This window comes from Andrographis paniculata, unplaced genomic scaffold (assembly GCF_009805555.1).
Source record: "Andrographis paniculata isolate CXL003 unplaced genomic scaffold, ASM980555v1 Contig37END, whole genome shotgun sequence".
NCBI classification, from domain to species: Eukaryota; Viridiplantae; Streptophyta; class Magnoliopsida; order Lamiales; family Acanthaceae; genus Andrographis; species Andrographis paniculata.
In genome coordinates this window covers 592634-606094 of record NW_026137570.1, presented here as the reverse complement: position 1 = coordinate 606094, position 13461 = coordinate 592634, and the positions used below count along the sequence as shown (strand labels likewise).

The 13461-nt window shown below is 33.5% G+C and overlaps 2 protein-coding genes across 2 annotated transcripts; one reads left to right on the top strand and one right to left on the bottom strand.

Moving 5' to 3' along the window:
* Positions 1–490: 490 nt before the first annotated feature.
* On the top strand, positions 491–6337 carry LOC127250361 (probable cyclic nucleotide-gated ion channel 14). The gene is made up of 8 exons (XM_051273605.1): positions 491–972; positions 1066–1181; positions 1988–2403; positions 2976–3188; positions 3315–3616; positions 4121–4232; positions 4353–4589; positions 5326–6337. The coding sequence occupies exons 1-8, from the start codon at positions 920–922 to the stop codon at positions 6049–6051; spliced, it is 2175 nt and encodes a 724-aa protein (XP_051129562.1). The 5' UTR covers positions 491–919; the 3' UTR covers positions 6052–6337.
* A 50-nt stretch (positions 6338–6387) lies between these two features.
* On the bottom strand, positions 6388–10543 carry LOC127250363 (ubiquitin-like modifier-activating enzyme 5). The gene is made up of 14 exons (XM_051273606.1): positions 10298–10543; positions 9852–9920; positions 9663–9776; positions 9030–9158; positions 8644–8712; positions 8391–8543; positions 8208–8244; positions 7898–7980; positions 7621–7695; positions 7469–7543; positions 7290–7376; positions 7087–7199; positions 6963–7009; positions 6388–6880 (listed from the first exon to the last, which is right to left on the bottom strand). Exons 1-14 carry the CDS (start codon positions 10385–10387, stop codon positions 6735–6737), a joined length of 1287 nt encoding a protein of 428 aa, XP_051129563.1. The 5' UTR covers positions 10388–10543; the 3' UTR covers positions 6388–6734.
* Positions 10544–13461: the final 2918 nt, after the last annotated feature.

The window sequence follows — 13461 nt, the reverse complement described above, 5'->3', positions numbered from 1 at the left end:
TTATATATTATCTATGCAATTCTCTATATCTAATATTAAAATAATTTTTTTCAAATCAAAACATAAAACAATTACACCCGGAATAATTTCAACCAAGTCTTTATTTATTTGTTTTGTTTTTTCAAAATTTTATTTTATATTTTCATAAAAATATATAGTATTGGGACAAAAATCTAACATTTAATATAAAATATTATTTTTCAAACAATATTTTCTATATCTCCTATAAAAGCAAAATCAAATCAACTCATTTTAAACAAACAAATTTGTTATTTTTTTAAAAAAAGAAAAAGCTTGTTAGAAACAACAAGTATTAAAAAATAATAATACTAATAATATCTACCAAAATTTTTGAGAAAAAAATAAATAAATAAAATCATACTACTTGCAATTTGAAATGATTATGATACTAATTGCAATAATGAGAATAAAATAATAAGTAAATTACTTAAAATGGTGCTCACGTCGTCGGCGTACTTCCGGCAGAAGGGAATCACTGATTATTCCTCAGAAGCTCCGGGGAGTCGAGCACCAGATTGATAAAAGCCATGCGAACCCACCATTAATGGCGGAGATCCATCTGGCGCAGAGCTTCTAGAACCTCCGGAGACTCCCCTCCCCCACTCATTCAATATTTTAATTAATTACAGCTATGCCTTTTCGGTGATCCATTCATGAAAAAGTCACACAAAAACATCAGTCTCCACCACTTTCATTCGTCGCAGAGCTGTTTCTCGTTGATCGACTCGACTGTCTCCCCTCACAACTCTGCTCTTTGACGCATTCCTGAATGCGACGGCTGATTAGTATTTTTTTAATTGTTTTCAATATCCGGAAGGTATTGATTGGTGAATTGGCGTGAATTGTGAAATGGTTTATGCGAAGAGCCGGCCGAACTGATTCGAACTCGAATTGATGAATGTTGATGGAGAAGAAGTTCGTCGCCGTCGATTTCAAGGAGAAGCAAGTGAGGTAGGGTTTCGCGGTCAAATTGTTGCTGGTTTTTTTTTTTTTTTTTTTTCAAATTTTGTGGTTGATTGGTTGAAATTGTTATGGCGTTTTTAGGTTTCACAAGGAGGAGAAACGAAACATCGAAGCGTTTTTGGAGAAGACGGAGGTTGAGGAGCTACCTGTGTTCAAAATCTCGAGTTCCTTCTGGAGATCCGGCAGCGATAAGCTTCGTAAGTTTGTTGTGTTTGATTTAGATTCGATTTTCTATTGTTCAGATTAATTCTTTATTATTTCGTTGTATTATTTAGGTATTGATTTTATTATGAATAATACTCATGAAATTTCTATATAAAACGTAATATTGTATGCGACTTTGAAATGTGTTCGGAGGTCTCTAGATTTAGGATACCCGCGGTTGCTCTGTTGGTCAAATTTTCTTTTCAGTCTCAATAAAGTATATGTTCGGCCTTTGATAGATTTTATTTGGAGCCATTGTTTCGGAATTTTGTTTGTGATTCTAACTCCGTTATGATAATCTATTTTTTACTTTAATTTCTTTGTGAGTGAGTCCGTTTCCGACATTCCATTGTGAGCTTGTTTTGTTTTCGACTCTAACTATGTTACGAATGAATTTGTTTTCGGCTTTAATTCTATTCTGAGCGAGTTCTAATTTCAATTTTAATTTCATTACGAGCGAATCTCATTTTCAACACTATACTTATTACTGTGTCCCATTTCCGACACTTATTCAATTGAGGGTGTGATCTGTAGTCGGACGATCTTGGCTATGTCATCTTTGATTTATTTTATTTTATTTTATTTTTTTGCTAATTCAACACCATTTGACTCTGAAGAAGAATATTGATCTTAGTTTATAGTTTATATTAAATTTTGATTATCTAAATTAAATTGTTATTATTAGCTATATTCATAATATTAGATTGTTATTATTTAAGCTATCTTTTGCACTTATTTATAGCTCCTTAATTTTATTATTAAGAATATGCATCTCAGAAATTTCTCCAAAATGCAATAGGAGGGAGGTCTCGCGTGTTCCCGGAAGAAGGCGTCGAGCCGAAGAAGAAGACAGTGCTCGATCCAGGAAGCGGAGCGGTGTTGAGATGGAACAGAGTGTTCCTATTTTCATGCTTGCTAGCACTTTTTGTGGATCCTCTGTTCTTCTACATGCCTTCGGTGACGAATCAGAGCAATTCGTCGTCGTCGTGTATGAGGGTGGATTCGAATATAGCGATTGTGATCACGTGCTTCAGGTCGATTGCAGATGTGTTCTATATGCTGCATGTGTTTGTGAAGTTCAGAACTGCTTATGTGTCTCCTAGTTCGAGAGTGTTCGGCAAAGGCGAGCTTGTTATGGATTTGAATTTGATTGCCAGGAGGTATTTGAAGACGGATTTCTTCATCGATTTCATTGCAGCTCTGCCTCTTCCTCAGGTATGATTCTTCTGTTTTCCTTTATGTTTTGCCTGTGGTTTTGGTTGATTGATTGTTTTTGAAATCTGTTTGGTGTTCAGATCTTCTAGCTATAAAAATTACTCTGATTGAGATTTTTGTTCAGGGTGTGTTTCGATAGGAAAAAAAAAAATTGAATCAAAATAATTATATTACATGATGTATAAATTGGATTCCAATAAAACATAGCTAATGTTTGGTAGATTAAAGTTCCTCTTGTCTTAGCTCAAGTTCGAGCTAGGAGGTATACATTCAGCCCCTCGAAAATTTGGACTGTCGTACAGTTTATTAGGCCGATTTTGATCTACATTTTTATATATGTAATTTTTATATGATAGTACCTGGCTTGGCTGTCACATCAATCGAACTGGATAATCGAATCTTTAGGTTCTTGTGTATGTTTTTTAATCGTCCTTGATTTCCTAATTTTCCGCAACATCCCCTATTTATGTATTTTTCTTTTAGAGAAGTACATCCAGCATTGGGAAATTTTAATTTCTTGTCTATAAATTGGATCAGTGTTAACTACTACTTATTATATATGTTGATTGCAGATTGTTATATGGTGCATATTACCAGCAATTAGGAGCACACACTCTGATCACACCAACAATGCCTTAGTACTCATTGTCCTCCTACAATATGTCCCCAGATTATATCTTATTTTCCCCTTAAGTTCCCAAATTATCAAAGCCAACGGCGTCGTCACAAAGACCGCCTGGGCCGGCGCCGCCTACAATCTGCTGCTCTACATGTTGGCGAGCCATGTAAGTCGAGGCATGAATTTGTTAGAATTTTAGGGGTCAAACTTTGTTTTAAGTTGGTTAGTCTGCTTGTTCGATTGTTTGTTCGAGAATATGAACATAATTGGACTGTTTTTTGCTGTTTTGTAGGTGTTAGGCGCGTCGTGGTACTTACTTTCGATTGAGAGGCACGCGACATGTCTGAAATCAGCTTGCAACGATGAATCCAAGATGTTGAACTGCTCCCTCGAGTTTTTGGACTGTCGAACTTTGGGAGATAGCGGGAGAGTGAAATGGTTGAACGTCACGAATGTTTTCGCTAATTGCAATCCGGATAACACGACATATTTTGATCATGGGATATTTGGAAATGCTGTTGCCAAGAACGTCGTATCCTCGTCTTTCATGGAGAAGTACTTCTACTGTCTCTGGTGGGGTTTGCAAAACTTAAGGTATGTCGTGGTGCTCCATATTGAACGTTGTGCGTGTTTCTTTTGAGTAGTTCGATTTTTTGAAAAGAAATATATATATATATATATTTTATTCTCGTAAAATATCACATTAAATATTACTTAAATCAAAAGTTCAAACCTCCAAACTTAATCCAAACTGAAAAGAAACAATGTGCTAGTTAGGGAGCTAATTAACACATACAAAGTAGACAGACATTACATAGCTTTTGTTAACTGAAGGTATATGTTGTCAATTCACACTTTATAGTTGTGTTGTTTTTATATATTTTATGTGTTTAGTTCAATTATAGTATTTGTTTCATGGATTTGTATTATATTACCATTTATACTCCATGTGCTGTCGGTTATATTTCATTTTCTATCAGTACCTACTGATTAATCTTCTCCTAGCACATCAACTGCCTCCTAGATGAAAATAAGTCGTTCGATTCACCGATTTTAGCACAAGAAGCTTACGTCGTTGTGTATCTTTTTATACTACAGTTCTTACGGTCAATCGTTGGAGACGAGCACTTTTATTGGCGAAACTATGTTCGCTATACTCATCGCTATATTGGGGCTCGTTCTCTTTGCTCATTTGATCGGCAATATGCAGGTATGTTTACGAATCCTTAAAATCTCACGGGAATGTGCTGTAATATTTTTGAAGAAAGCGCCTTAGCGCATTCTAATCGATCATTTTCTTCACCGGCTAATTGTTTTTTTATTGATGCAGACATACTTGCAATCCATAACCGTTAGGCTGGAGGAATGGCGAGTTAAGCGGCGAGACACTGAAGAGTGGATGAAGCATCGGCAGCTCCCGGAAGGGCTACGACAGCGTGTGAGACGGTTCGTGCAGTACAAGTGGCTAACCACGAGAGGAGTCAATGAAGAATCCATCCTCCAGGCACTGCCTAAAGATCTCCGCCGCGACATTCAGCGCCACCTATGCCTCGACCTCGTCCGTCGGGTAAGAATTCTCTCTGTCTGTTGTTTTAGTTCTTCAATATAATATTTTATACCACATATTTATACCTTTTATGAAAGTTTTAATATAATATTTTATCATATTGATGTTGTACTGAAAATTTAATATACCCAAAAATAGGTATCTGCATATACCATACCCTATTGATAATTCGGTATGTTAAATTGGTTGTACGGTATCAAAATATTATTTTATATTAAAATACTAAAATTAAAAGTAGTTTATAATTTTGAAAAAAAAAATACTCCATGAAACATTTTTTAATATCTCTTGTGTATTTTTTTTATTATAATACTCCCTCCAGGGTTACGTGATCCTTTTGTTATAAATACTGTATTTTAGATACTATATTTCAATAATATATATAATATTATTTTATAAATAATAAAATTTTATATAATACAAATAAATAAATAATAACTATTTATCTATAAATAATTTTATAAAAAATAAAAAATTAAAGAGAAATAAAAATATTTATATTAGGAAGAAATAAAAATAAAAAAATTTTGAATAGATTCTAATTGCTTAGAAATTTAATTTAATTGATTTATATTTGTTAATAATATTTAAAATTAAAAAAATTATTTAAAAAAATTATTCAGCTGACAAAAAAATAAAAGGGAAAATCATTTGTTGGTGAGACGGAGGAGTATTATGTTTTCGAAAAAGTTTGCCAAACAGCAAAAATGTTTCTAAGTTGTCCTAAAATTTTCAGGTGCCATTCTTCTCCCAAATGGACGACCAACTCCTGGACGCCATATGCGAGCGCCTCGTATCCTCCTTAAGCACTTACGGCACGTACATCGTCCGCGAGGGCGATCCCGTTAACGAGATGCTCTTCATAATCCGGGGCACCCTCGAGAGCTCGACGACAAACGGCGGTCGAACCGGCTTCTTCAACTCCACCACTCTCCGCCCCGGCGACTTCTGTGGCGAAGAGCTCCTCGCATGGGCTTTGCTCCCCAAGTCCACCCTAAACTTGCCGTCTTCCACCCGCACCGTCAAAGCCCTCAGCGAAGTCGAAGCCTTCGCGCTCCGGGCCGAGGACCTCAAATTCGTCGCCAACCAATTTCGACGACTCCACAGCAAGAAGCTACAGCACACGTTCCGGTATTACTCCCATCACTGGCGGACTTGGGCCGTGTGTTTCATTCAAGCCGCGTGGCGACGACACAAGAAACGAATGATGGCGCAGAGTCTCAGCATGCGAGAGTCGTTTTTGTTGTCCCAATTACAGGACGATGAAAATGCGCGGGAAACGGGCGATGTTGCCGATGACGGAGAATTCGAGAATTCGTCGAAACATTTGGGAGTTACGCTATTGGCCTCAAGATTTGCAGCTAATACTAGAAGGGGTGCTCAGAAGATTAAGGATGTTGATCTGCCTAAGCTGCAGAAACCCGAGGAGCCGGATTTCTCGGCTGACCCCGACGACGACTAGGCGCGTTTCGGGGGGGTGTTCGACAGACCAGTTAGTCATTTAATCTAATCTATTGTGAAATATTCGTTGCGCGAAAGCATGCGGTGACTATTTTTATATGTTAGAGTGGCGGAAATTTTGTACAGGAAATCAATGGAGGGGTCGGGATTCGACCTTTTCCATACACCTTTCATGTTCGACGCTTTAAAAAAGCTCGATTCAGTTCAAACTTTTCTTGTGCATAGGTAACACATGTTTCATTCGAATGCATAGGAACTTTGTTAAATATATAACCTGTCTTCATGCTTATCTGCTTATGTATACAACCGACATAAAATATTAATCAACACATAGATCGTACGACTGATACTCATTGATTTCAGCACATGAGATATATTCATAAAGCTCGAATCTACGCTTTAGATCGAGTTTCTAACATAGGAAAGATATATATATATATATATATATGCAGTCAAGGTGTTTCATTTTTGGTTCTTGAAGTCATAAGAAGGTACAAAAATGTACATAGGATACAAAAACACGAGCTTTTGATAGTTAAAAGGTCGGGTCTACTTTGGCAATCAAATTCGCAATCGGGAATTTTCTATGCAAGAAATGGATGCTCTAGTTCTTGAAAAGATGTCGCCTTAATGTATAATCTTTTGATCGAATTACGGGATAAGGAAATAAAGTTTACCGGCAATTTAGTTGGCGTTGAGGGCCTCAAGTTGCCGTTTCAGATCTTCGAGGTCATCAATGGTGGTCGTCGGTGTTGTTTTGTTTGAAACAGGCTGTGTATCGAATTCATCTGCACTCGGGAGCTCGTGAACAAGGCCTTCCGGCAGAGCACCTGTGAAGTAACATTGGAGCTCTAAATTGAAGATCGAATTTCAATTGAAAAAAGAGACACGGGATAGGAAGATTATAACAACCTGAAGTGGTGCTCGAGCCTCCTGGTACATCGATATCATCGACAACACTGAACCACAAGAAATGTGAGAAACCAACTACTCGGCGCAAGAAGAATTTATATTTACAATTGCTCAAAATGATCACCTTATATTCCATTCGTTGTCTTCGTGGAGGCATTCGAGTTCGGGTGGTTTTTGCGCTTCCGTATTGGCTTTAGCAGCAGCGTCCCTCGCTGGCTTTGCAAGATTGTATTCTTTCTGCTCGACAAAAATATATATATAGATTTATATATATATTTGTAATAAAAACTTTCGAAGGAAAAGACTGCACGAGGCTTTGGTTTTTACCTGTCTCTCCAAACAAGCGGCATTCGAACATTGAGGATTCGGTTTCATTGCCATTGTTGGAAAGAAATCGTTGAGGGAATTGTAACCCTAAGTTCAAGAAAAATAGTATAATCACGATCAAGACCATCGAGCAAATGTGTGCGCGCACACAGGCATATGAGATATATATATATATATACCAAATAGGGCGTAACATTTCCGAACTTCAGCAAATATTTCAATGCATTTTGAACAAGAAGCCCAGCAACAACTCCCTTCAAGTCAAATTAGGCAAGCATAAATAACAAAAAATTCGAGAGGCTAAAATAAGGCTGAGGTAGATAATGCCTACCATTGTAGTCGGCAAAGATGCTGCACACACCCCTTCACGCTTTAGTGTACGTTCATCAATTCCTGATGCTACAACCTAAGAATACCGCGATAAACAAATACTAAAGACCGAAACGAATCTGGGGTGCAAAAATTTTTTTATGTAGTGAAACTTCAAACAATGTATAGTGATCAATGTGGTTGTTCGATTAAGTATTAGTACTGGTAAATCAGAAGACTAATATATTGAGGCGAATACATCCATTTTTTAGAGGAAATAAGCTTTAAAGTGGACGTACCAAGGGTGGCGCACATGCAAAGCAAGCAGTTTCACCGGGGACCAACAACTGTATATGGCCAGAAACAGCATTCTCGGATACACCTGTGCAAAAGCATCTCACATTATTTTCTTGCATAGCAATAATGCACGATCACTTTCATCCAATCGAACGTAAATCATAGACCGTGTGTGTTTAATGCTTTAAAGATTAGGAATATACAAAAATTATGAAACGAATGTATTTGATTCGACTGTTTGTGTATCTCTTTATATGCATAATATCATAGTATGAAAATTGCGAAATTTCGTAACGGAAGCAGTATCATTACCAGACTCCATCCAGGTTTGGTTTAACTCATTGCAAGCCTGCAAACAACACCACGTGCGAATTAGATAACGGCCTAAATTAAAGCTTTCTTATCTGCTTCTAGAACACTAAACGATAAAGGTATCAATCAAAACAAGTAGCCAAATGTATGCTGTGATAATAGCTTCTTTTTTTTTTTTTTGACCTGATTTACCACCATCCTTGCTTCATAATTGTCCACACAGCTCAAAACAAGATCAATTCCAATGCCCTCTTTATCCGGACGAAACGATTTGTTTTTTAGACTAGACACGAACGTCTCGAAGCCTTGTACTGTTGTGATGTTCAGTGTATAACTCTGATCACACAAAGAAATTTATTAGCATTACATACACCACAGAAAGCTACCACATATAATTTATAACGCTATCGCAGGTAGAGTTATTTCTATACGTTACCTCTAGCACAACATCCGGATTTATGTCGGACAAAGTTTGGACAGCAGCATCAGTCTTAGTCATGCCGGCCTTGAAATGGACAAAAAAACAAATGTATTATGCAATAATTATAGCAAGTAGAATGACTTAAACGAGAGTCTAAATACATTGCACCGATAAAATTGAACCAAAAAAATGGAGAAAGTAATTTAAGTACAAGAATTTCTCCTTCCACAGACCACTATTCTTTATTTCTACGCCTTTATCTAGAAGGATAAATGCAATTAACTACAAAAATATCAAGACAACTATTTTCAACTTTTGGATCAAAAGTATCAATATTTCACTTCCATAACAAAATACGTTGATGGGTCGACTTAAAAATAGATAATATACAATTAGTGCACCTGCTCTGGACGGAAAAAAAGCCTATTCATGTTAGCTAACTCCACTTTATCATAGTCATACAACAAAAGGCGGCCAATTCCACACCTTGTTAGCATCTCAGCTGCCACGCTCCCTACACCACCTATACCCTGCACAGAAAAGATAATATATGAGGCTAATGTAGAAAGAGCAATATCATTAACATGTCTTGCACAAAGATCTGATGGATCCATAAATCAAATATCAACTTGGAAGTTAGAATACAGTGAACCATGGACAACAACAATAGAAATTTCCATATAGAAGACAGATCAGATCTCCAAGGAACCTACGGTTATGTCGATCAATATGAGTAAATGTCAAAGTATCTTACTCAAACCATTTTCTGCCGTTCACAAAATGCACATTGCACAACAATGCTGGAAATATATGAACCTAAATAACAAATCTAGCCACATAGGAGACAGATCAGATCTCCAAGGAAGCTACGTGGACTAAATAGAAATTTTATGTAGATCAATACAAGTAAATGTCAAATTATCTTATTCAAGCCATTTTCTGCCGTTGACAAAAATGAGCATTGCATAGAGATTGTAATCAGCCACTAATTTTACTAGAAATGAAACTTCTTCAGAGAGAAGTTACACACTTACAACAATGGCAACCGAAAACTCCCGGATTTTTTCGTAGTTGTTCACTATACCCATCCTTTGAAGCGCCATAAGCCTACTGTAAGGGTTGCTATCAACAACCTCAGTGCTCATATTCTGCATTGCAATATTTTCAATGTCAAATTGCTTCGATTCAAAAAATTACACCAGATAATTAGCTAAAATAATAACCTTAATCTTGGATCGATGCAAGCTGCTAGACTTTTCCATTGTTGAAAGATTCTCAGCACGCGATTGAATCTGCAAAGACAATAGGCAGGCAAGCACCATTAAAAATACTTGTATAAAACAACATAGATTCCCAATCATCATAACCATGTGCTTCAATGACAGCAAATTGATAGAACCGAACTGCATGCGGAAGAACATGTCCAGATTCGAAGCAAAAATCCTAACGACAGCTAACCTACATTCACTCGGTAAGAGAGCTACGTAAATTAAATGAATCTGTTTGTGAACTCTATCTACGAAACTTTGCTAGGTAGTTTAGCAAAAATAGGAGCACCAAACCAGAAATGATAAACAGTGCAAGATCAAAGGCAAAACCTAACATACTCAGATCAACTGGATCAAAACTGCACAGAATTATTGACAGTAAACGAACTATCAAAATTTACCTTGTCAATTGAAGCTTGATGAGACGGATCGGATAAAGAATCCTTCAGACTACGAAGATCATTCAGCAAAGATTTCAATTCCGCCTCCATCCTTTCCTGGACAAAAATACGCGCTTCAGATGAATTCAACCTTTATCAATCTCGAATCAACAGAGAATTTCGCTTTCCCTAGCGTCGAAATGAGGGAATCCTCGCCGGATTGGGATCGGAAAATTTTAATTTAGGGTTTTAAGGTTTCCCCTCATTTGGAATTGGAAATGGGTTTTTTCTCAGACCGGTGTTGAACGATAATGAACCGGAAACGGTCCATTGCGTAGATATGGCCAATCAGAAGGCTCCACGTCTGCAATACTACTGAAGTGTAGGGCCGGAAGGTAATAAATGTAATAAAAAGGTATTATCATAATTCAATTAAGCAAATTCGGTATTGTTGTCTATTTATTGCAGGATAAGGATTTTTAAAAATTTTGTAAAAGAGTAAAAATTTTATATTTGATATATTTTGTTAAAAAAAAAAAAAGATTTTATGTGATTTCTTAAAATTTATAGTGTATATATATAGTATCAAAAATGTATGTTTTAATCTATATGAATGAGGTTGCTTGTGGTTTTTATTAGAAATATTATACAAAAATATATATAATATAATATAATATATATTTTTGTTATTTATTTAAAAAATAATTACACCACTCACAGTAACAAGAGGATTGTGTCCGTTTTTATCAATTTCATATATGATTTTTCAATAAAAATATAGTAATTATTTTTATAAAATATTATATAAAATTATTTTTATACAAATTTACAAATGGAAATAATTTTTACTATAACAGCCCAAACAAACCAATAATTAAAAGTAGATACTAAAGTTATAATTAAAATTACTTTTAGAGGTGCTTTTATACAGCATAATGGAATAATTGAATAAAGAATGAAAATTAAATATATATATTCCCTCTGTCCCGATATAAGATTGTTGTTTATTTTTTGCACGTAAATTTTTTAATATTAGTATTATAATAGGTTGTAGTGAAAAAGACGAAAATACCCATATTAGTATGATGTAATATAAAAGTAATGACATTTTTGTACTATAGTGTAAGTTAGAAGAGTATTTATTATATTAAATGAGTAGTAAAATTACTAAATTAGTAAATGATAACCTTGTTTTGGGACGGACAAAATTAAAAAATTGCAATCTTTCAATGGGACGGAGGGAATATATATATTTTTATAAATATCATATTAAAATTAAGTTTTTATTAAAAAAAATAAGTATAATCTTTATAAGTGTACAATTAAAAAATATATATATAATTCTTTTCCAATAGAGTATATTGAGTTGGGATTAGATATCAAATATGAATTTAATGTTACCGAATTGGGTAATAATTTTTTATTTTTTTATGATTATCTTCATATAATGCAGTTAGATAATGTTAAATTAAATTTGACATCCAATAACACATTATTCTATGTTCAATATTTTGACACTTATAAGTGGCAATGCCACTAAACATATTTGTTTATATCCTTTCAAGAAAATATTAGATACCAATGTTCTCACTTACCAATTTAATATATTTTTTTTGTTATTAAATTATCTAAAAATATATCACCACATCATCAATATGTCACACCACTGAAATAAAATGATTAAATAATTGCCCATTTGTATTAATTAGTTATGCTCAAAACACAAGGCATCATTATGTCATATAACAAGTTTTTTTTTTTTTTTTTTTTAAAAAAAAAAACATTTCTATTATAATTTTATTGCGTAATAATATTATTATAATTATTTTATATAATACTCCCTCCGTCCCACGTACCATGTCAGCAACGCTGTTTCTGTCCGTCCCACATTCCATGTCAGCAACGCTATTTCTGTCGGTCCCACGTTCCATGTTACTTTCTTTTTTTGAAAAATTATTACACACTTTAATCTCATTTTAAACTTTTTAATTTTTTTTTAAATTTTAATTAAACTAATTAGTTATCTTAATCTTAATTTATAATTATTTATATTAAAAGATAATTATTTCACTAATATATTCTTAATTATCTACTAATTACACATCTAAAATACTGTATCTACAGTGTAGGACAGACACGATATATGGAACGGAAAGAATAATAAATAAAGTATTGGTTAGTCGTTAAACTTTTTATTGTGTTTAATATATTAAATAAAGACTATAAAATTTGAATATAAAAAATTAACAAAGTAAATTTTAATTTAAATTACAAAAATAAAACTAATTATTAACTTTACATAAAAAAATATATATATATACAATTGAAACTATCAAGATAAAATTAAAATATTATAAATCAAATAGTGGGAAATGCCCTTTTTGTCCAATATAAATAAAATAATGAGTAACCATTTATTAAAGGGAGAATTGGTACAACAATGAACTTTGCAAGATTCCTAATTGTTAATTATGCATTGTTTATTGGGTTATATCTATTGTTGTTTTTATTATCTCTAAATTAATTCTTTGATGTTGTGTTTCACTTTTGGGGTTATTCATCATATGCCTTTACATTTGCGATTAATCGTTTTTCATACTAATTAAATTCTAAAATAAAATTTATAAATTTGATATATAATGTTATATTTTCCCATGTTCACAATTATAAGTATTTTTTTTTTTTTCAAAAATTTTGTTTGTCAAATAGACTTGTTTAATCATTTGAACACTATTTCTTCTTATTCATTATTTATTATTTATAATTGTTTTTATATATTATATATTAAATAAATTATAATTCAATATAAAATATTATTTTTTATTTTACTGATATATTTCTTTGTACCTAAAAAAATATATATATTAAATTAAATATACAAAACAAACACACCATAAGTTCATATCTCTACTCCAACAATCATATGATCATTTTTATTTTTTTATTTTATTTTTCAAAAAAAAACAATTCAATATATATTTTAATTACAAGATGTTGCAAAAATACAACAAAATATATATATATACATAAACAGTTGATATATTTCAAATTTTAATGATAAATTTTATTATAATAATAATGATGATGATGACACGACAGACATCCATCTCTTTAGCTCTTCAAAAATAATGCAAGATTAACTAAAAAAGAATAATTACGTTTTATCAAATACATATATACCAATT